The following is a 24,482-nucleotide window of genomic DNA, read 5'->3' on the forward strand; positions in this document are numbered from 1 at the left end:
TAGTTGTCTGATTTATTCAACATTCTATCACTCATTATTTATTGAGCAACTAGTATGTGCCAGGCACTGTTCTTTTACAAAGTACAGTATTAAAACAAACATATTTCCTGCCCTTTTTGAGCTTGTAATTCTCAAAATAACAAAATAAAAAAATAAGTAATTATATGATATCAGATAGCGACAAGTGCTTTGAAGGAAAAGCAGGGTAAAGGAGTGGAAAAAGACAAGAATATGCTACTTTAGATGTATGTTTAGAGAAGATATTACTGAGGGACAGCATTTGAGCAAAGACCTACATAGAGTGGGGGAATGTGAGCTGTGTGGCTGAGAGAAGAGTGTTTTCAGGTAGTGCAAAGACTGTGAGGGAGTAGTGTGCCTAATATGTTTGAGAAACAGTAAGGAGGCACTGTTGCTGGAATGAATTGAGTGATGGGGAGACTGTTAGGAGTTGGAAGGCTAAGAGATGGCCGAGCACCAAAATCATGTAGGGTCTTACGTACCATGTAAGTAAGGCCTTTATAGTTTATTCTAAGAGTTACGGAAAGCTGTAGGACAGTTTTGAGAAGAGAAGTAACATGATCCTTTTACTGTTTATTTTTTTAAAAGATCACTCTAGCTGTTGTGCTGTGGGTGGTGAAGGTGAGAGTAGAAGCAGATAGATCAGTTAGGAGGTGGTTACAGTAGTTCAGGTGAAAGATGACAGTACCTTAGACAAGATTGGAAGCAATAGAGATATGAGTAGTAGGTTCTAGGCATATTTGGGAAATAGAACCTACAGGATTTGCTGATACAAGGAAAGATGAGGCATCAAGGATAGCTTGAGCGAATGGATGAATGATGGTGCTAATTATAGAGGAGGGGAACAACTGGGGGAGAAGGTCAAGTACTTATTTGGAGAAACGAATTTTAAATTCGGAGGAGTAGTTGGGGCTAGAGATTAAAAAAAGTTATACTGAGTTATCAGTATTTTAAGCTATGGAGATGGATGAAAAAACTTAGAGAGTGACTCTAGATAGAGAAGTCCAAGGATGGAACTGACATTTAGAGATGGGGGAGAAGAGGAGGATCCAGGATAGGCAACGAAGGAGGTAGGAAGAAAACCAAGAGAGTGTGTTGTGCTGGTAGCTAAGTATAGGAAATGTTTGAAGAAGGAGAGAAATGTCATCCATGTCAAATACTTGTGTGTAGTTATAAAGATCTAATGAGTTAATACATATGAGCTGCTTAACACAATCCTTGGCACATAGTAAGTACTGAATTTATATAAGCTGCCATTATTAAAGTCATCATTTAGGGTTTTTTTCAGGCATAGCCACTGGGAAACATATTTCTAAAAAGATGTCTCAGTATACCACTCATTAACTTTTTCCTAAGTTTTGGTAATTATGCAGAAAGTTAGCCTTCTTCAGAATGTGGTTTTTGTTAAGAATTTTTGTTCTTAGGTGATATATGCCACTTAATAACTTTTATTTGGTTCCTTATGTCATTTGCTAATCCAGCCATTTTTGGACACATGTGCTTGGTATTCTGGGAGATATGAAGATATCCTATATTTAAGTTGCTTGTAGACTACTTGGAGAACTAAAACTGTAATACAGGGTTGAAGTAAAAATACTCTGAATGCCCATTGACAGGAGAATGGATAATAATTATGATAGTACAGATAGAATGTTACATAAGCTCTGAAAATGAGTAAAACTCTTGTAACAGATGAATCTTGGTAAAAGTTTTGAGGGGAGGGAGAGGGAACAAGTCCCAGAAGATTGTATATAGTGAGATATTTTTTCATAAAGTTCTAAAACAGGCAAAACTAAATGTATTTTCTAGATGCACATAAAATTCAGGATGGTGGTTAATTCTTAAAAGCTGAGGGATAGGATAGGGAGATGCACTTAATAAGATTGAGTAATCTACTTTTTGGGCAGTGAGATCGTAGTTGTTCATAATATTATTAAGAAAATTTGTGAATAAGGCAAGGCTATGCATGGACCAGTGGTTACATTTTGTTCATGATAATAGTTTGATGATTCATCAAACTCACTATACTCAAGGATCAAATTTTTAAAGAAAAAGGTATAAATAAATGTCATATAGATTTTCAAAAAAAAGGGCAGGATTATTTTCAGCCATAGATAGTAGTTAAGAACATAGGCTGTGGAACCGACTACTTGGGTTTGAAACATGGCTCCATCACTATATACTATGACCTTGGGCAAGTTATTTAACCTCTGTCTCAGTTTCTTGAGATAGTGTCAACAATAGTATTTACCTCAGTGTTAGAGGATCGAATGAACTAATACATATAAAACAGACCAGTGCCTGGCACAAAGTACTCAAATATTACCAGTAGTAACAGTAGTAGTAATAGCAACAGCAGTAGCATTAGTGGTATTCTGTTTATTTTTATTATTATTATTTGTTTTTAAGGTCCAGCTCATCTTGAAAGTTGTCACAAGAAAAAAAAAATTTTGTAACTGTGTATGATGATGGATGTTAACTGGACTTACTGTGGTGATCATTTTACAGTATATACAAATAACAAATCATCACTTCTTACACCTAAAACTAATATAATGTTATGTCAATTATACCTCAGAAAAAAATCCAACTTATTTGCCAAGTAATAGAAAATATTGAGTTGTTAACCTTGTGTGCATTTTTTCTATAACAATAAAGATTGATGTAAACAGATTACTCTGCTGCCATAAAGATGAATTTCATCCTAAGAATTTATATTGAGAAAATAATTCAAAACAAAAAAGAAATATCTTTATATTTCAATTTAAAATTTCAACATTAAAATAAATAATGCTGCAAAACCTAAATGGGCAATATTGGAATACTTTCTCATTCAATTATAACAGCTTCATAAAATAGTATCAAACTCCTGTATTAGGACCTTTGCCCTGATTGTTTCCTCTGCCTGGGACACTGTTCTTCCAAGTATTTACATGGATAACTCTCTTGTCTTTTTAAATTTTGTCAGAAGTCATCTTCTCCATCCTGCTCCTTTTTTTTTTTTTCCCCGTAGTGTTTGCTTATTACCTTCTAATATACTGTATAATTTATTGATTAATTATCTCTCCATTAAGTTCAGCCTATGCAAGTTCTGTTTAAGAGAAAGGGTTTTTGTCTATTTTGTTTGTTTGTTGATATGTCCAAGTACCTAGAACAGTGCCTGGCATATAGATGCCCAAGGTGTTGAAATATTTGTTTGAAGGAATTAAAAGTCTACAAACTGTAGTTTGTATAATTTAGTGGTAATGTTTATTTTTCTCAAGATAGAAAAAGCTTTGTTCCAATTATAAAAAATACATACTTGCTGAAAAGAAAGTTAAGTATCTAAACAATACAGAAAAGTACAAGTAAAAATTGCCCCCAATTTTTGCCCATCCCCATCATTACACCACTCCATGATCACTCATTTTTAAGCAACTTTATTGACATACCATACAGTTCATTTAAAGTGTACAATTGAATGGTTTTTAGTATTCACAGAGCTGTGTAGCCATCACCACAATCAATTTTAGAACATTTTCATCATCCGCAAAAGGAATCCCATGTTTATTAGCAATCACTCCCCATTTTCCTCCAGCCACTCCCTCCCAGCACCAGGCAACCACCAGTGTACTTTCTGTCTCTATAGATTTGCCTCTTTTATACACTTCATATAAATAAAGTCATATCCTATATGGTCTTTTGTGACTGACTTCTTTTTCTTAGAATAATGTTTTCAAGATTTATCCATGTTGTAGCATGTGTTAGTACTTCACTTGTTTTTATTGCCAAATAATATTCCATTTATGAGCTTCCCACATTTTATTTACCCATTCGTCTGTTCATGGAAATTTGGACTGTTTCCACTCTTTGGCTGATATGGATAATGGTACTATGAACATATGTGTACCAGTTTTTGTGTAAACATACGTTTTTATTACTCTTAGGTGGACTTGATAACTCTGTTTTACGTTTTGAGGAACTGCAAGACTACTTTCTAAAGCAGTGCACCATTTTACATTCCCATCAGCAATGTGTGAGGGTTCCACTTTTTCCATATCCTAATTAACACTTGTCCTTGTGTGTTTTATTATTATTATAATCATCTTATTGGGTTGTGAAGTATTATCTCATTGTGGTTTTGATTTGCATTTCCCTAATAACTAATGAAGTTGAGCATCATTTCATGTGCTTACTGCCCATTTCTCTTTCCTCTTTGGAGAAATGTCTTTTTAGATACTTTGCCCATTTTTAAATTAGGTTTTTTGTCTTTTCATTATTGAGTTATAAGTGTTCTTTATATCTTCTGGATTTACAAGTTCCTTATCAGATTATGATTTGCACATACTTTCTCCTGTTCTCTGGGTTGTCTTTTCACTTTCTTGATGGTATCATTTGAAGCAGAAAAGTTTTTAATTTTGATGTTCAGTGTATTATTCTATTTTGTTGTTTGTACTTTTGGTTTCATATCTAAAAAGGCTTTACCTAATAAGTCATGAAGATTTACTTATATGTTTTTTTCTAAGAGTTTTATAGTTTTAGCACTTATATTTAGCTCTATAATCCATTCTTTTTTTTTTTTTTGGTTGTTTAGTCTTTGTTTCATAACCATAAACTTAACTTTGCAATTCAGCTAAACTTGGAGGGGAATAAGGAAAATATGGAACCCAAAGAAGTGCAATGAGAGCACAAAGATTATAGTATATTTTGAGCAGATGGGGATGAAGGAGTGCTCTCCTGAGCTACAGAAGGAACTTATATTTAGCTCTATATTTAGCACTTATATTTAGCTCTATAATCCATTCTGAATTAACTTTTGTATATAACATAAGGAAGGGGTTCCATATTCATTCCTTTGCATGTGGATATCCAATTGTCCTAGAACCATTTGTTGAAAAGATTATCTTTCCCCATTAAATTGTCTTGGCACCTTTGTCAAAAATCAGTTGACTGTAGGGCTTCCCTGGTGGCGCAGTGGTTGAGAGTCCGCCTGCCGATGCAGGGGACACGGGTTTCTGCCCCGGTCGGGGAAGATCCCACGTGTTGCGGAGCAGCTGGGCCTGTGAGCCATGGCCACTGAGCCTGTGCGTCCGGAGCCTGTGCTCCGCAATGGGAGAGGCCACAGCAGTGAGAGGCCCGCGTACCGCAAAAAAAATCAGTTGACAATAAATGTGAAGTTTTATTTCTGGATGTTTACTTCTATTGATCTATCTATCTGTCCTTCACGATCACTCTTAAAAACCATTATATATTCTAAAAACCATTGCTTTCCACCAGATCTCAGTATAGAGACCTGGCACTTGTCATAATATACAATTATATTATTTTTCATGCATTCTCCTGCACAAGATTGTAAGATCCCTGAAGACATGAATAAGAATTTATTTACACAGTATTCCCAGCAGCTAGCATAATTCCTGACCCATAGTAGGTCTTCATTAAATATATATATTTTTAAGAATGAAAGAGCATCTATGGGAATCTCTCTGAATTAAAATCAAACTGTAGTTTCCTGAGCTTCACTCAGATCAGAATTTCTCAGGGTAAGCTCTGTGTATATGTTTTTTAAAAGTTCCCCATTTGATTATGATAAACAACCTTAGCCAATGACAACTTTTTCTAGATTTTATGTAAATAGTCACATATGAATACACATAGTTCTGTTTGTGTAAAATTATCTTCCATACTTTTAAAACCTGTTTTTTAATTTATTAGTGTATTAGTCATTAGTCCATTTCAAATAGCTCTGTTATCACTTTTAATGACTAGTATTCTATTATGTATATAATAGTTTATTTAAACATAATAATTATTAAGCAGTATATCTGAAATTAAATTACTTCTGATTCTGTACACTATTTAGATATAGGGAATTAAAACAAGAAATAAATTAGGCAATAATAATAATGAATTAAAGTTGAATGATTTAACATAACAGAGTGCTCAAACAGGTTTAATGATACAGCTGAACCATGATGGAGGGACAGATTACTTATATCAGTAATATTTCATGGTTTTTTAAAAAGCCATTTGACATTTAAGAGCGACACCCTCCATATCCATCCTGATAGTTGGTCAGAAATGTAGGTCATAATAATTTGATAATCTGTAAATCTATTACGTCTAGGTTAATAAAATATCTTCGGATATTACAACACTTTTTAGCAGTATGAACAAGTTTATCTGTTACTGTACAAGTTGTATACTTCAGAGTTGTTACATACAGTCTACTATTTTTCACAAGTTAAGCTTTAATCATTGTAACCAGTCTTGTCCATCTGGTCATTTTACCAAAGTGGTGGTAATGAAGGTGCATAATTTATAACCCATTTCTGTGTGAGGCAAAGTTCTTTCTAGTAAGATACCTATAAGCACCAAAAACAACCAAAATAGGGTCTTCCCTGGCGGTCCAGTGGTTAAGACTCTGCGCTTCCACTGCAGGGGGCACGGGTTTGATGCCTGGTAGGGAAACTAAGATCCTGCGTGCCGAGCTGCACAGTCTAAATAAATAAATAGATAAAACAACCAAAATAAATGCAAAAAGGAAGAAATTTATTTGATTAATTTATAAATTGATCAATGAGCTAATGAATGACTTTTTATGAAGACGAGTTACAATAACTTTTTTATTGTCTCTTCTTGGTTTTAAATACCTAGAAAAATCATTTCTACAGATCATTTTAGATACAACTTACTATAGTTCTCTACACAAGCACATGCTTAATCTTGGTGATGAAGAGCTAAACTTCCCTAGATGTCTTGTTATCATAAAAATTTTTGTGTTGACAGTAGCAATTCTTATTCTTTTTTTTTTTTAATGGTTGTAGATGTGAGTATGCAGTGCTCACAAGATATACTTCGAATGCTTCTATCTCTTCAGCCAGTTCTTCAGGATGCTATTCAGAAAAAAAGAACAGTAAGGCCTTGGGGGGTTCAAGGTCCTCTCACTTGGCAACAATTTCATAAAATGGCTGGCCGAGGCTCTTATGGTAAGTAATTTATAGTAATGTGTATTGACTTATTTTATATCATTTCTTAGTTTCTTTGCCCAACTTTAATAAGCACATTTATCTTTAAATATTTCGGTGGCATATGCTTGACTTAAGGCCAGTGTGGTCAATCTTAGCCTTCCTTACTTTGAACGTTTTCAACATTCACTTTACTGGGTTCTCCAATCCCACTTCAGAAAGAACAGCTTGTTTTTACATATTTTACTGACCAGTAAGATTTTATGTGAAGAAAGAATCATACTGCCAAATAAAGACTGAAACACTAGTTTTCTTGTAAGTTTACTATTTTACAAAATTTAATGAAAAATGGGGTAAAAAAGAGAGGGTAATACTAGTGATAAAAGGCCCCAAGGTATTCATTTAAAAAAAAAAAGAAAGAACAAAGACAGAAATTTGCCAGTTGTGACAAGAGTAACAAATGAATACTCTCAATATGGTAAACAGTAGATTCATGGTCAACTGTAATGGAAGGAACATTCAAAATGCTTGAACTACCTGTTGAAGATTATCTCTGGGGGAAAAAACCCAGAAAAGATTGGGGACTTCCTTGGTGGTGCAGTGGTTAAGAATCCGCCTGCCAATGCAGGGGACACAGGTTTGATCCTTGGTCCGGGAAGATCCCACGTGCCGCGGAGCAACTAAGCCCATGCGCCACAACTACTGAGCCTGTGCTATAGAGCCCATGAGCCACAACTGCTGAGCCTGAGTGCTGCAACTACTGAAGCCCATGCACCTAGAGCCTGTGCTACGCAACAAGAGAAGCCACTGCAATGAGAAGCCCGCGCACCGCAACGAAGAGTAGCCCCCACTCGCCGCAACTAGAGAAAGCCCACGCTCAGCAATGAAGACCCAACACAGCCAAAAATAAATAAAATTTTTAAAAACCCCAAAAAACAAAAAAGAGTGTCTCTGAAAGGTGGGATGTAATTGGAACTTTTAAAATATATTTGAAATAATAGTTTTTATTCTGAAGTCCTTGACTTTTTTTGCATGGTTTTAGAACGCATTATGTACAGAAGTAGTAGATGATTTGCTCATATTTTCCTTTTCCTCCTTTTATTAATGGCTGAATAATTTAAATTTCATTTAAAAAAACTTGATAATCAGTGAAAATGCAGTTTAATTATAGTATTTATATATTTTTTCTACTTTTTAAAAAATATTTCAGTTTTATTGGAGTATAGTTGATTTACATACAATGTTGTGTTAGTTTCAGGTGTACAGCAAAGTGATTCAGTTATACATATACATATATTCATTCCTTTTTAGTTTCTTTTCTCATATAGATCGTCACAGAATATTGAGTTAGGGTTTCCTGTGCTATACAGTAGGTCCTTGTTGGCTGTCTATCTTGTATACTACTAGTGTGTGTGTATGTTCATCCCAAGCTCCTGATCTATCCCTCCCCGCCACGTTTCCCCTTTGGTAACCATAGTTTGTTTTCTATATCTGTAAGTCTGTTTCTGTTTTGTGAATAAGTTCATTTACATGTTTCTTTTTAAAATTGGATTCCACATATGAGCGATATCATATATTTGTCTTTTTCTGACTTACTTAGTATGATAATCTCTAGGTCCATCCATGTTGCTTCAAATGGCATTATTTCTTTTTTTTAATAGCTGAGTAATATTCCTTTGTACATACGTGCTGCATCTTCTTTATCCATTCTTTTGTCGATGGACATTTAGGTTGCTTCCATGTCTTGACTATTATAAATAGTGCTGCAGTGAACATTGGGGTGCATGTATCCTTCCAGGTTATGGTTTTCTCCAGATATATGCCCAGGAGTGGGATTGCTGGATCATACGGTAGGAACCTCCATACTGTTCTCCATAGTGGTTGTACCAATTTACATTCCCACCAGTGGTGTAAGAGGGTTCCCTCTTCTCCACACCCTCTCCAGAATTTATTGTTATAGTATTTTTACGTTCTTTTTGAAGCCAAAGTAGTAGACACATGCAGAGTTCTACACCTTACTGTTCAGTACATACGAGCTTTTGTTTTTTGTTTTTTTTTAAATGGCTGCATATATTCCATTGTTCTTTACATATGTTATTTTACCAGTCTGCTGTTTATGGACTTAACATTGTTTGCATCATTATCATTACAACTATTCTAGAATGCACACAATCCCTGGCTTAAAGCATGTGTATATTTAAAAATATATATATTGCCAAATTACTCTCTCTGATAGTGGTTTAAACTCCCACCAATAAAATGTTTGTTTCCCCAAACCCTTGCCAGTAGGGTGCTGAGTAGATGCGAGAAACTGGTTTGTTTCATTATAGTTTGAGACGTAGACTAGTACAGACTTTGAGGGTAGATTTCCTGGATTCTAAATCCCACTTCTGCCACTTCTTATGTGATACTGGACATGTTGTTTAACGTCTCTATTCGTGCTTTCTCATCTCTAAAATAAGGTTGATATTAGTATCTGCTTCATGGTTTTTGTGGGGATTAAATGAGTGAATACATGTGAAGATCTTTGAACATTACCTAGCACATAGTAAATGTTATAATTGTTTGCTATTAATTATTTTAAATTCCTTGCTCTTAATGAGATTGAGCATCTTTTTATGTATAAGAGGTATTTCTGTTTCTGTGGACTTTGTTCATATGCTTTACCTGTTTTTCTGTTAGGATGTTGATCAATTCCTTACGGATTTATAGGTCCCCTTTCTATGGTAAGGAAATTAACCTTTTGTTATACACATTGCACATCTTTTTTCCAATTTATTGTTAATTGTTTGGCTTTGTTTATGGTGTTTTTTCATGCCGGAATTTTAAATTTATGTTGTCAGATTAATTAGTTTTTAAATGGACAGGTTTTACATTATGCTTAAAAAGGCTTTTTCCAGTCTTGAGTTTATTCAAAATAAAATGATGACAATATAGGTGACGGTGATTAAGAGGTACAGACTTCCAACTATAAAATAAATAAATCATGGGGATGTAATGTACACATGGGGAATGTAGTCAGTAATGTTATAACAACTTTGTATGGTGACGGATGGAGACTGGTCTTATTGTGGTCATTATTTCATAATGTATAAAAATATCAAATCACTATGTTGTACACCTGAAACTAATATAATTTTTTTTAAAACCCTCCCATATCTTCTTTTGTACTAATAAGTTTTTCGTTCTAATTCTTTTACATTTAAGTGAAGGTATAAGTCACATATTTTATAAAAGGTCATTTAGCAAATTCCTAACTGTGAAAGCCTCAATCACTGGCTTTTAGGTATTTTTGTCTTTAATTAAATATTTTTACTACTAATAATGACTACACTAACTCTTGACATTTAAATGTTCCTCTTGGGACTTCCCTGATGGTCCAGTGGTAAAGAATCTGCCGTCCAATGCAGAGGACACGGGTTCGATCCCTGATTGGGGAACTAAGATCTCACATGCTGAGGGGCAGCTAAGCCTGCGCCCCACAACTACTGAGCCCGCACGCTGCAACGGAAGAACCCGCAACGGAGATCCTGCATGTTGCAACTAAGACCTGACATAGCCAAAAATAAATAAAATTTTTAAATATTCTAAAAATAATATATAAAAATAAATGTTCTTCTTTTAAATCTTTTCTTAAAATATGTCTTTTCTTATTTAGGAACTGATGAATCCCCAGAACCACTGCCAATCCCCACGTTTTTGTTGGGTTATGATTTTGATTTTCTGGTGCTTTCTCCATTTGCTCTCCCTTATTGGGAGAGACTTATGCTGGAACCCTATGGATCTCAAAGAGATATAGCTTATGTTGTACTATGTCCAGAAAATGAAGCTTTGTTAAATGGAGCCAAAAGCTTTTTTAGAGATCTTACTGCAATATATGAGGTAGGTGCTTAAAAAGAGGTGTCGTTTTAAAACTACCTTATGATTTGTATGTTTATATATAAAATATACTGGATATTTCAGTTGATTGGTAAAGAATAATAACAACGTCAGACTAGGTGTTTAGTTCTCATACAAGCCAGTTACATTCTTTACGGCTTTGAGCCAGACCCTTTGTGAGATGTGTGCACCATGGGTCACTGTGGATATTGCCATACTGGGGGAAAACCATTGAGAGCATGTATGTCCCATTTAAGATAATCTTTTTCTGAAACAAAGGGTAGCATTGTAAATGGCCAGGAACAAATTACATTTATAAAAATTCTAGTCTTGATTCTCTAGGACCTCAGGTTTAGACACTAGGCCTTACTTACCTCATATGTAAAATAAAGCTATGATAGGCCTCTCTAAGATCCATTTTATTTCTGAAATTCTTGGCTGGTCTTTTAAGTTACAATTCTCATGTTGTATCCATCATTGAGTACAATGATTATAAATTTTAAGTACCCTGGAACATACAGTCTTAACCTCATTTTATAGTCATTCCTGAATATCCTCAGGGTATTGGTTCTAGGACCCCTTGCAGACACCAAAATTTATGGATGCTCAATCTTATATAAAATGGCATAGTGTTTGTATATAATCTGTACACATCCTCCCTTATACTTTAAATCATCTCTAGATTACTTATAGATGATATTTACATAGCATTACATACCTAATGCTATGTAAATAGTTGCAGACATGGAAAATTCAAGTTTTGCTTTTTGGAACTTTCTGGATTTTTTCTTTTTTTTTGAATATTTTTGATCCATGGTTGGTTGAATCTGTGGATTCAGAACCTAAGGATACGAAGGGCCAACGGTATCTCCCTTTTCCCACAAATGCTTGGAAATCTAGTCTTTAAAATTTAGTTTCTTTTACAATCTCAATCGTTAGTTTGAGCTGGTTTAGCTCCTCATTAATGTTCTACTTAACTTTAATTGCAAGGTATCTGTAGTGTGTTTTGTAAAAGTAAATATTTCCAAAGAGTGTTATTTAGAACACTAGTCCTGCAAAATCTTCCCAGAAAAAAGTTCCATAGATAGGTTTGGGGAGACATTTTGTATCTATTTACCTTTTAGAGATTCACTATACATGTTAGCTTATTAAAGCCTTTGAAAGTCTTACAGTAAAGAAATCCTTTGTCTAAACTTTCTTAATCCAGTGTTGCAAACCTGTTTGAGATTGGGCTTCCTGTAACAAACATTAGTGGCCTGCAGAATTGGAGGGAGAGCTGGATAATGCATTTATATACATGAATTGGGATGGATGTACAACTTAAAATGACTGCATATTCATGTTCAGTTATTTCTGTATTCTGCAAGTTTTCGTTATTCAAACTACGTGGATCTAGTGCCATTATTATCTAGATGTTTTATTTCATTGGAGATATTTTAATTTTGATAGAAATTCAATGGATTTCTAATGTAGAAAAGTAAAAAGACCTGTGGCACCATTTCACCTTGATATTATTATTGCAAATGTTAGTTATAAATGATAAAGCTTATTTTTAAATAGCTTAAATCCTTTATTTTATGATATGAACTAAAAAACTATAGCACACTCACTAATTCTGATTTCTGTATCTGTATTTGTAGTCTTGTCGATTGGGTCAACATAGACCTATTTCTCGACTATTGACGGATGGGATCATGAGAGTTGGATCTACTGCATCAAAGAAACTATCAGAAAAGTTGGTAGCAGAATGGTTTTCTCAGGCAGCTGATGGTAACAGTGAAGCATTTTCTAAACTCAAGCTTTATGCACAAGTCTGCAGATATGACCTAGGTATTGAATTTATATTTATTGTATAAGGTCATTTTAGCAAAGTATGACCCAGTCCACCAGCTTTTTGTAAATAATATTTTAATGCAACACAGCCATGCTCATTTATTTACAGATGTCTGTGGCTTCTTTTACGCTACAAGATCAGGGCTGAGTGGTTGTGACAGAGACTGTGTAACTTGGAAAGGCAAAAATATTTACTATCTGATCCTTTACAGAAAAAGTTTGTTGATCACTACAATAGGGATCCCATCAAGTAGGAAGATTTGTGTTTTTATTTAAGTTTATTAAAATTAAGATTTTTGATTTGTTAATGGTTTAGAGGTAAAACAACTTGTAGTTCCCTCTGTAACACAGAGAGACAGTTCTTTGTTGGAATTAAGAAATGACAGCTGTTGAAGACTTGCTTTTAACACCCTTGAATTAAATATCAATGGACTTAACTTTAGACTTAATCCAAAGAGACACAGAACCAAAACATTGAACCTCATTAGACATTCCTATAATTTGAACCCCATAACATTCCTCCATTTTATATTTAATTAGTTCCCAGTATAGTCACTATTCAACTTGTGACCTAGGAACTTGTTGAATGGTTTAATGAAAATTTGCTAGATACTGTTATTTTTATTTAATTAATTATGCCTTCGAAATAGAATTTTATTATATTTCATGGAAACCATTTCTTTATTTTGTATAAACTGGTTTATTTTTCAATTCCACTTAAAAATTTTTTTCACTTGTCGGGGAAATAGAAAGCTAGTGTTTGCTACACTGTTAGCAGGCAAATTAGGGGGAGGGTGATGACCAAAAGAGTATAAACTAGAAATTATTATTCACATGGTAGATTAAATAAAGAACCAATCATAGTAGATGAAGTAAAGAATTAAATATCCTGTTTTTATTGTCTTTAGGTCCTTACCTTGCTTCCCAGCCATTGGACAGCTCTCTACTTTCCCAACCAAATTTAGTTGCCCCTACAAGTCAGCCTTTGATTACTCCACCTCAGATGACAAGTACTGGAAATGCTAATATTCCATCTGCCACCCTAGCACCTACAGCAAGCAGCACTGTGACAGTGACATCAGGTGTTGCCATGTCTTCTTCAGTTGCCACAGCTAACTCAACTTTGACCACAACCTCAGCTTCATCTTCATCATCCTCCAACTTGAACAGTGGAATGTCATCAAATAAACTACCTTCATTTCCACCCTTTGGCAGTATGAACAGTAGTGTTGCGGGATCCATGTCTACGCAAGCGAGTACAGTTCAGAATGGCCAGCTAGGAGGGCAACCACCATCAGCTCTACAAACAGCTGGGATTTCTGGAGAGTCGTCTTCGATTCCGACTCAGCCACATCCTGATGTGTCTGAAAGGTATATTTAAATATACCAACCTTTGCAGAAGTATAAATATATGCTTCTTCTTGTCCAAATAACATAAAGAGCCTTTGGTCTTATCCTTGAAATTTTAGTTTTTATAATGTCGAATATTTAACCTATAAAATTATAATGAAGACTCTTCATAAAGTCTTTATCATAGAATCTCAGGGTGGGAATGAAGACCTTAAAAACCATTTAGTCTAACTATCCTGTGATGTTTGAGTCTGTTCTGTGACATAACTGTCAAGTAGACTTGCCTATGCAAATCACTCCAGTGATCTAGAAGTCACTATTGAATGACCCTGTTCAGTGGCATAAGAGTTGTACCAGAATTTGAATCTGTCGTTTACTGGCTATGTCACTTTAGGAAAGTTACCTAACGTTTTTGAGCATGTTTTCTTATCTGTAGAGTGGGAGCAATAGGATATAATGCATATTATGCTCTTTACAAAACGCTTCCACTTAAGTTATTTATAACAACAACGATGGTGACAGCTCTCGTTATTACTTTTATGAAGAAGGCATTCCCTTTCGATTTATAGGTTAAGTTAGCCTAAGCTTGGTTATATCTTTCAGCTACCTGGATGCAGTTTTGCCCAAAGTTATACTTATATGTGATTAAAAGCAGACTCTTAATTACCCAGCTAGATCTTCCATTTTGAACATCTAAAAAGATTTGGAGTTTTAAAAAATCATATCACCATCAAAGAATGAAGCTTAATCACCATTGAAGTTACGAAGTATGAAATGAATATATATATTCTAAAAATGTAATAGAACATTGACTAAGTCTGGAGAATTGGTTTCTTTTTGGTCTAGCTCTGCCTCTAGCCAGCCTTGTGATCTTGGGCAGCTCATTTAACTTATCTTTGTCTCAGTTTTATCACTTAAGCACTAAGCACTCTGACATTTCTGATGCTCTGTGGTTTTAAGAATTCTGTTTCTTCTTTTTAATGCAAGACCTCTTAATGCCAAGGGTCTTTGTACACCATCAAATTGTGAACTTTTTGGTTCTCTTTGGAGAGGAAGATGTCCCTCATTTTTAGAGAGGCTCTCAACACCACACGCCCCCCCCCCCCCAAAAAAAAAAAAAGAAAAAAGGGAAAAGGGTATTAAGAACCTGTTTTGATGCTCTTCCGAGAAGGTACAGGAGAACTTTTTCCCTAACTGTCTTTTTTCTACTTCAAATTTTAGCACAATGGATCGGGACAAAGTGGGCATCCCCACAGATGGTGATTCCCATGCAATCACTTATCCACCTGCAATTGTTGTTTATATAATTGATCCTTTTACATATGAAAACAAAGATGAGAGCACTAATTCTTCTAATGTATGGACTTTGGGGTTACTTCGATGTTTTCTGGAAATGGTCCAGACTCTTCCTCCTCATGTTAAGAGCACTGTTTCTGTACAGGTGAGAATGATAAATGTTATAAGTTAAATTTATTTAAAACGCTTGATGTTGATAGAAGTTTCAAAGTTACTATTCTGTATCTACATTGATTTTCTAAAGGCCAGGTTCTATTATATTGACTTTACTATAAATAATAATATAATAGAAATCTTAGTTTATAAAAGGTAAACTTGCAATGATACAACAGTAAGAATAGAGAATAAAAAGACCACATTAAGTATGTTAAATATCTCTCCCGTGTTACTTTTATAAACTAATTTTTAAATTCATAAGCTTAAATAGGAAAAGAATGGACTTATATAAACTAGAGTTCTAAATAAGAGGTTACAAACTAGAAGTAGAGAGAAATTAACCATATTAAGTTGTATGCAGAGAATTTGAATTATTCTTTATAGACTACAACAGGACTATGGCAGTCAATGGCAGTATTGATCAGTATAACTGCTATGTAGAAATGTTTAAAGATTTTTACATAGCTTATTAATAAAATTGAGTATTCATTAAAAATCTATATAATAGATAAGAAAATATCATTCTTTAGATCATCATTTTAATTGTTTTGTTTAAATTTTCTAATAAAATGTTTAGAGTTTTAGACTCATTGTTCTTTTTATTCTCTTGTGGAAAGTCTAACATTTGTAATATTTGCCTGTAATTCTTAGATTGTTCCCTGTCAGTACCTGTTGCAACCTGTGAAGCATGAAGATAGACAAATCTATACCCAGCATTTAAAATCCCTGGCTTTTTCGGCCTTTACCCAGTGTCGGAGACCACTTCCAACATCAACCAACGTGAAAACATTGACTGGTTTTGGTCCAGGTTTAGCCATGGAAACTGCTCTTAAAAGTCCTGATGTAAGTATGTTTTCCATTACCAAAGTTATTGAAGGACTACATTTTATGATTTTATGCAAAACTAAGTGCAAGTCTCTGATTAGCTCTCATTTTCCAGTTATCTTATAATGGGTAGATATACTATATCTTTCTTTTATTTTTATTTTTTAATTAATTTATTTTTGGCTGCGTTGGGTCTTCGTTGCTGTGCATGGGCTTTCCCTAGTTGCGGCGAGTAGGGGCTACTCTTCGTTGCAGTGCGTGGGCTTCTCATTGCGGTGGCTCCTCTTGTTGCAGCTTACAGGCTCTAGGCCCATGGGCTTCAGTAGTTGTGGCATGCAGGCTCAGTAGTTGTGGCTCACAGGCTCTAGAGCGCAGGCTCAGTAGTTGTGGCTCACGGGCTTAGTTGCTCTGTGGCATGTGGGATCTTCCTGGACCAGGGCTCAAACCCATGTCCCCTGCATTGGCAGGCGGATTCTTAACCACTGCGCCACCAGAGAAGTCCCTATCTTTATTTTCAATAAAAGATTTTTCTGTGATTGTATAGTACCGTAGTAACTTAATTTTTTACTTTACAGAGACCAGAGTGTATTCGACTTTATACACCTCCTTTTATTCTGGCTCCAGTGAAGGATAAACAGACAGAGCTAGGAGAAACATTTGGAGAAGCTGGACAGAAATACAATGTTCTTTTCGTGGGCTACTGTTTATCACATGATCAAAGATGGATTCTTGCATCTTGCACAGATCTATATGGAGAACTTTTAGAAACTTGTATCATTAACATCGATGTCCCAAATAGGTACTTTTATTTCCTTAAGTGTATCATTGTATCATCCCTTGAAAAAAAATTCATACATGCACCTTATGTTTCATTTTTAATGAATAGAAAATGGTTTGGAAGGTATATATATTAAAATATTAAGTCTTGGGATTGTGGGTGCTTTTCATTTCTTTTGTAGTGAATATTTATATTGTATAATTTAATGGACTCAAAAATAATTTTGATTATCTCGGTTACATAGACAAAAGAGGTTAAAGCCCCTGTATTCTGTGTAATAAACCTTGAGGTGATGATTTTAGCCTAACAAATTTTGGAACATGGAACTAGAAAGCCATCTGCAAATTAAAATCTAGTAAGGCATCCTAGAACATTTACTTTTCTCATATTCCATCTAAGATATAGTCCCTAATAAACTGAGTTAACTTTCTTTACTAAAAATTTTCCTCTTTAAATGTTGGAGTGTCTTCTGAAAATGGTGGCCTTCTTTTTAGAATTCTTTTCTTCTTGATAGTAGTTAGGTATCATGAGCAGTTATTCATGAAGACTGTAACTAATAGGTCACAAAAGATGAGCCTCATTGAATTATCACTTAATAGACACTTGTAATAACATATTTCAAGGCTAGTGAACACTGCCTAAGAGAACCTGAAAAATCCATGAAGTAACTTTAATTTTCAGATTTGGTTCTGTTCTTTATTTTCTTCTTTATTACCTAAACGTTCTGTTCTTTTAAGTTCAGAAATTGGTTATGTGCAAAAAAACTTAGTGATTATTTGGTTATAGTGGCGCTGAAGAAACAGAATATAGAAACATTAATCTGTGAAGGATGAGAAAGAGAATAGAGAAAGAATAATACCACCCTCCCAATAAAAAAATAATGTATTGCCATTTTACTGAAAGTAGAAGTGAGATGATGGTTAAGAGGTCCAACTCTAGAGTCATAGAGATCTGGGTTCAAATCCCACTCCTGCCACTTACTGGCTGTGTGATCTCGACAAAATTACTTTATCCAACTGAGCTGTAGCTTACTTCTCTGTTAAATTAGGAGGATAATTTTATCTGCCTTATAGGGTTGTTAAGATGAAATGAGGTATTACATGTAAATTGATTGGACATACTGCTTGGTACATAGGAAGTACTCAATAAATGGTAGTTACTGTTGCTCAGCCACAGAGCACTTAATGTTATGTACTTGCCTAATAAAGGACATGCATGCAGAAAACAGCATTGTTTTGTTCTGGGAAGTGGGGGGAGGGGTTTGTTCGATATTCTTCAATTTAAAGTATGAAGCAAGGGACTTCCCTGGTGGCGCAACGGTTAAGAATTCCGCCTGCCAGTGCAGGGGACATGGGTTCGAGCCCTGGTCTGGGAAGATTCCACATGTCACGGAGCAACTAAGCCCGTGCGCCACAGCTACTGAGCCTGCGAACCACAACTACTGGGCCCATGTGCCTAGAGCCCATGCTCTGCAACAAGAGAAGCCACCAAAATGAGAAGCCTGAGTGCCGCAATGAAGAGTAGCCCCTGCTCGCCGCAACTAAAGAAAGCCCGTGCGCAGCAACGAAGACCCGACACAGCCAAAAATAAATTAAAAAATAAATTTATTTTAAAAAAAATAAAGTATGAAGCAAGGGTTGGCAAGCTCCAGGCCATAGGCCAAATCTGGCCACACTCATTTGTTTAATTATGGTCCATGGCTGCTTTAGTGCTGCAGCAGGTTGAATTCTTGCAGAAGAATCTTGATGGCCTGCAAAGCTTAAAATGTTGGCCCTTTAAAGAAAAAGTGTGCCAATCTCTGGTATAGAGCAGTGTTTCTGGTGAATTTTGGTGGTTCTTGGACAATTTTTAATTTTAAGTATATATTTTAATATGTATTAAACAAAATACAAACTATCATGCCAAACCTGTGATTTTATATATATTCTTGCTTAGGACTTGTGTAAAAAATATCAAGCACTAAAATGAAGGGACCAGTTTTTCACCAATTTGAGCTCTTTTGAAATGTCATCATAGGAATTTTAGAAATATTTATGACTCTATTCCATACAACAGGGCTCGTCGGAAAAAAGGATCTGCTAGAAGATTTGGTCTACAGAAACTTTGGGAGTGGTGCTTAGGACTTGTACAGATGAGTTCATTGCCATGGAGAGTTGTAATTGGCCGTCTAGGAAGGATTGGTCATGGAGAATTAAAAGGTAAAATTGTGCTTTTATTGTTTAATACTTAAATTTCTGTGTTTTTTTGAATTTTATTTTTTTATACAGCAGGTTCTTATTAGTCATCAATTTTATACACATCAGTGTATACATGTTAATTCCAATTGCCCAATTCATCACACCACTATCCCCACACCCCCCACCGCAGCTTTCCCCCCTTGGTGTCCATACGTTTGTTCTCTACATCTGTGTCTCAACTTCTGCCCTGCAAACCGGTTCATCTGTACCATTTTTCTAGGCTTCACATACATGTGTTAATATACGATATTTGTTTTTCTTTTTCTGACTTACTTCACTCTGTATGACAGCCTCTAGATCCACCCACGTCTCACCAAATGACCCAATTTCATTCCTTTTTATGGCTGAGTAATATTCCATTATATATATTTACCACATCTTCTTTATCCATTCATCTGTTGATGGGCATTTAGGTTGCTTCCATGACCTGGCTATTGTAAATAGTGCTGCAGTGAACATTGGGGTGCATGTGTCTTTGAATTATGGTTTTCTCTGGGTATATGCCCAGTAGTGGGATTGCTGGGTCATACGGTAATTCTATTTTTAGATTTTTAAGGAACCTCCATACTGTTCTCCATAGTGGCTGTATCAATTTACATTCCCACCAACAGTGCAAGAGGGTTCCCTTTTCTCCACGCCCTCTCCAGCATTTGTTGTTTGTAGATTTTCTGATGATGCCTATTCTAATTGGTGTGAGGTGATACCTCATTGTAATTTTGATTTACATTTCTCTAATAATTAGTGATGTTGAGCACCTTTTCATGTGCTTCTTGGCCATCTGTATGTCTTTGGAGAAACGTCTATGTAGGTCTTCTGCCCATTTTTGGATTGTGTTGTTTGTTTCTTTAATATTGAGCTGCATGAGCTGTTTATATATTTTGGAGATTAATCCTTTGTCCATTGATTCATTTGGAAATATTTTCTCCCATTCTGAGGCTTGTCTTTTCGTCTTGTTTATGGTTTCCTTTGCTGTGCAAAAGCTTTGAAGTTTCATTAGGCCCCGTTTGTTTATTTTTGTTTTTATTTCCATTACTCTAGGAGGTGGAACAAAAAAGATCTTGCTGTGACTTATGTCAAAGAGTGTTCTTCCTATGTTTTCCTCTAAGAGTTTTATAGTGTCTGGTCTTACTTTTAGGTCTCTAATCCATTTTGAGTTTATTTTTGTGTATGGTGTTAGGGAGTGTTCTAATTTCATCCTTTTACATGTAGCAGTCCAGTTCTCCCAGCACCACTTATTGAAGAGACTGTCTTTTCTCCATTGTATATTCTTGCCTCCTTTGTTATAGATTAGTTGACCATAGGTGCATGGCTTTATCTCTGGGCTTTCTGTCCTGTTCCATTGGTCTGTATTTCTGTTTTTGAAAAGCCAGTACCATATTATCTTGATTACTGTAGCTTTGTAGTATAGCCTGAAGTCAGAGAGTCTGATTCCTCCAGCTCCGTTTTTTTCCCTCAAGACTGCTTTGGCTATTCGGGGTCTTTTGTGTCTCCATACAAATTTTAAGATTTTTTTGTTCTAGTTCTGTAAAAAATGCCATTGGTAATTTGATAGGGATTGCATTGAATCTGTAGATTGCTTTGGGTAGTATAGTAATTTTCACAATATTGATTCTTCTAATCCAAGAACATGGTATATCTCTCCATTTGTTTGTATCATCTTTAATTTCTTTCATCAGTGTCTTATAGTTTTCTGCATACAGGTCTTTTGTCTCCCTAGGTAGGTTTATTCCTAGGTATTTTATTCTTTTTGTTGCAGTGGTAAATGGGACGGTTTCCGTAATTTCTCTTTTCAGATTTTTCATCATTAGTGTATAGGAATGCAAGAGATTTCTGTGCATTAATTTTGTATCCTGCAACTTTACCAAATTCATTGATTAGCTCTAGTAGTTTTCTGGTGGCATTTTTAGGATTCTCTGTGTATAATATAATGTCATCTGCAAAGAGTGACAGTTTTACTTGTTCTTTTCCAATTTGTATTCCTTTTATTTCTTTTTCTTCTCTGATTGCCATGGCTAGGACTTCCAAAACTATGTTGAGTAATAGTGATGAGAGTGGATAATCCTTGTCTTGTTCCTGATCTTAGAGGAAATACTTTCAGTTTTTCACCATTGAGAATGGTGTTTGCTGTGGGTTTGTCATATATGGCCTTTATTATGTTGAGGTAGGTTCCCTCTATGCCCACCTTCTGGGGAGTTTTTATCATAAATGGGTGTTGAATTTTTTCAAAAGCTTTTTCTGCATCTATTGAGATGATCATATGGTTTTTATTCTTCAGTTTGTTAATATGGTGTATCACATTGATTTGCGTATATTGAAGAATCCTTGCATCCCTGAGATAAATCCCACTTGATCATGGTGTATGATCCTTTTAATGTGTTGTTAGATTCTATTTGCTATTATTTTGTTGAGGATTTTTGCATCTATGTTCATCAGTAATATTGGCCTGTAGTTTTCTTTCTTTGTGACATCCTTGTCTGGTTTTGGTATCAGGGTGATGGTGGCCTCATAGAATGAGTTTGGGAGTGTTACTTCCTCTGCAATTTTTTGGAAGAGTTTGAGAAGGATGGGTGTTAACTCCTCTCTGAATGTTTGATAGACTTCACCTGTGAAGTCATCTGGTCCTGGACTTTGTTTGTTGGAAGATTTGTAATCACAGTTTCAATTTCATTACTTGTGATTGTTCTGTTCATATTTTCTATTTCTTCCTGGTTCAGTCTTGGAAAGTTATATCTTTCTAAGAAGTTGTCATTTCTTCCTGGTTGTCCATTTTATTGGCATAGAGTTGCTTGTAGTAGTCTCTTAGGATGCTTTGTATTTCTGCGGTGTCTGTTGTAACTTCTCCTTTTTCATTTCTAATTTTATTGATTTGAGTCCTTTCCCTCTTGATGAGTCTGGCTAATGGTTTATCAATTTTGTTTATCTTCTCAAAGAACCAGCTTTTAGTTTTATTAATCTTTACTATTGTTTTCTTTGTTTCTATTTCATTTATTTCTGCTCTGATGTTTATGATTTCTTTCCTCTGCTAACTTTGGGTTTTTTTGTTTTTTTTGTTTTTTTTTAAAATAAATTTATTTATTTATTTATTTTTGGCTGCATTGGGTCTTCATTGCTGTGCATGGGCTTTCTCTAGTTGCAATGAGCAGGGGCTACTCTTTGTGGTGCTGCAAGGGCTTCTAATTGCAGTGGCTTCTCATGTTACATAGCATGGGCTGTAGACATGCAGGCTTCAGTAGTTGTGGCTCACGGGCTCAGTAGTTGTGGCACACGGGCTTAGTTGCTCCGTGGCATGTGGGATCTTCCTGGACCAGGGCTTGAACCTATGTTCCCTGCATTGGCAGGTGGATTCTTAACCACTGTGCCACCAGGGAAGTCCCTAACTTTGGGTTTTGTTTGTTCTTCTTCTTCTAGTTCCTTTAGGTGTAAGGTTAGATTGTTTATTTGAGATTTTTCTTGTTTCTTGAGGTAGGCTTTATAGCCATAAACATCCCTCTTAGAACTGCTTTTGCTGCATCCCATAGGTTTTGGATTGTCATGTTTTCATTGTCATTTGTCTCTAGGTATTTTTTGATTTCCTCTTTGATTTCTTCAGTGATCTCTTGGTTGTTTAGTAACGTATTGTTTAGCCTCCATGTGTTTGTGTTTTTTAGGCTTTTTGTCCCTGTTATTGATTTCTAATCTCATAGCGTTGTGGTCAGAAAAGATGCTTGCTATGATTTCAGTTTTCTTAAACTTACTGAGGCTTGATTTGTGACCCAATATGTGATCTATCCTGGAGAATGTTCTGTGTACCCTTGAGGAGAAAGTGTAATCTGCTGTTTTCAGATGGAGTATCCTATAAATATCAATTAAATCTATCTGGTCTGTTGTGTCATTTAAAGCTTCTGTTTCCTTATTTATTTTCATTTTGGATGATCTGTCCATTGGTGTAAGTGAGGTGTTAAAGTCCCCCACTGTTATTGTGTTACTGTCGATTTCCTCTTTTATAGCTGTTAGTAGTTGCTTTATGTATCGAGGTGCTCCTATGTTGGGTGCATGTATATTTATAATTGTTACATCTTCTTCTTGGATTGATCCCTTGATCATTATGTAGTGTCCTTCCTTGTCACATTCTTTATTTTAAAGTCTATTTTATCAGATATGAATATTGCTACTCCAGCTTTCTTTTGATTTCCATTTGCATGGAATATCTTTTTCCATCCCCTCACTTTCAGTCTGTATGTGTCCCTAGGTCTGAAGTGGGTCTCTTGTAGGCAGCATATATATGGGTCTTGTTTTTGTATTCATTCATCAAGCCTGTGTCTTTTGGTTGGAGTATTTAATCCATTCACGTTTAAGTTAATTATTGATATGTATGTTCCCATGACCATTTTCTTAATTGTTTTGGGTTTGTTTTTGTAGGTCCTTTTCTTCTCTTGTGTTTCCCACTTAAGTTCCTTTAGCATTTGTTGTAGAGCTGGCTTGGTGGTGCTGAATTCTCTTAGCTTTTGCTTGCCTGTAAAGCTTTTGATTTCTCCATCGAATCTGAATGAGATCCTTGCCGGGTAGAGTGATCTTGGTTGTAGGTTCTTCCCTTTCATCACTTTAAGTATATCATGCCACTCCCTTCTGGCTTGTAGAGTTTCTGCTAAGAAATCAGCGGTTAACCTTGTGGGAGTTCCCTGGTATGTTATTTTTCGTTTTTCCCTTGCTGCTTTCAATAATTTTTCTTTGCCTTTAATTTTTGCCAGTTTGATTACTGTATGTCTTGGCATGTTTCTCCTTGGGTTTATCCTGTATGGGACTCGCTGTGCTTCCTGGACTATTTCCTTTCCCGTGTTAGGGAAGTTTTCCACTATAACGTCTTCAGATATTTTCTCGGGTCCTTTCTCTCTTCTCCTTCTGGGACCCTTATAAAGCGAACGTTGGTGCATTTAATGTTGTCCCAGAGGTCTCTTAGGCTGTCTTCATTTCTTTTCATTCTTTTTTCTTTATTCTGTTTCGCAGCAGTGAATTCCACCATTCTGTCTTCCAGGTCACTTATCCGTTCTTCTGCCTCCGTTATTCTGCTATTGATTCCTTCTAGTGCAGTTTTCATTTCATTTATTTTATTGTCCTTCTCTGTTTGTTTGTTCTTTAATTCTTCTAGGTCTTTGTGGAACATTTCTTGCATCTTCGTGATCTTTG

General features: G+C 35.4%; 1 protein-coding gene across 2 annotated transcripts in view; it reads left to right on the forward strand.

Moving 5' to 3' along the window:
• MED13 (mediator complex subunit 13) overlaps positions 1-24,482 on the forward strand; it is a 95,099-nt gene that overhangs the window by 58,351 nt on the left and 12,266 nt on the right. For both annotated transcript variants that reach the window (XM_029211001.1, XM_029211002.1), the window contains 8 exons: positions 6,825-6,986; positions 10,624-10,847; positions 12,485-12,674; positions 13,586-14,048; positions 15,249-15,468; positions 16,131-16,322; positions 16,880-17,103; positions 19,138-19,280. In XM_029211001.1, the coding sequence (XP_029066834.1) occupies positions 6,825-6,986; positions 10,624-10,847; positions 12,485-12,674; positions 13,586-14,048; positions 15,249-15,468; positions 16,131-16,322; positions 16,880-17,103; positions 19,138-19,280 (1,818 nt within the window). The remainder of the gene's footprint in view (positions 1-6,824; positions 6,987-10,623; positions 10,848-12,484; positions 12,675-13,585; positions 14,049-15,248; positions 15,469-16,130; positions 16,323-16,879; positions 17,104-19,137; positions 19,281-24,482) is intronic.

The sequence above is a fragment of the Monodon monoceros genome, unplaced genomic scaffold (genome assembly GCF_005190385.1).
Source record: "Monodon monoceros isolate NGI ecotype Baffin Bay Population unplaced genomic scaffold, NGI_Narwhal_1 Super_Scaffold_9, whole genome shotgun sequence".
NCBI classification, from domain to species: domain Eukaryota; kingdom Metazoa; phylum Chordata; class Mammalia; order Artiodactyla; family Monodontidae; genus Monodon; species Monodon monoceros.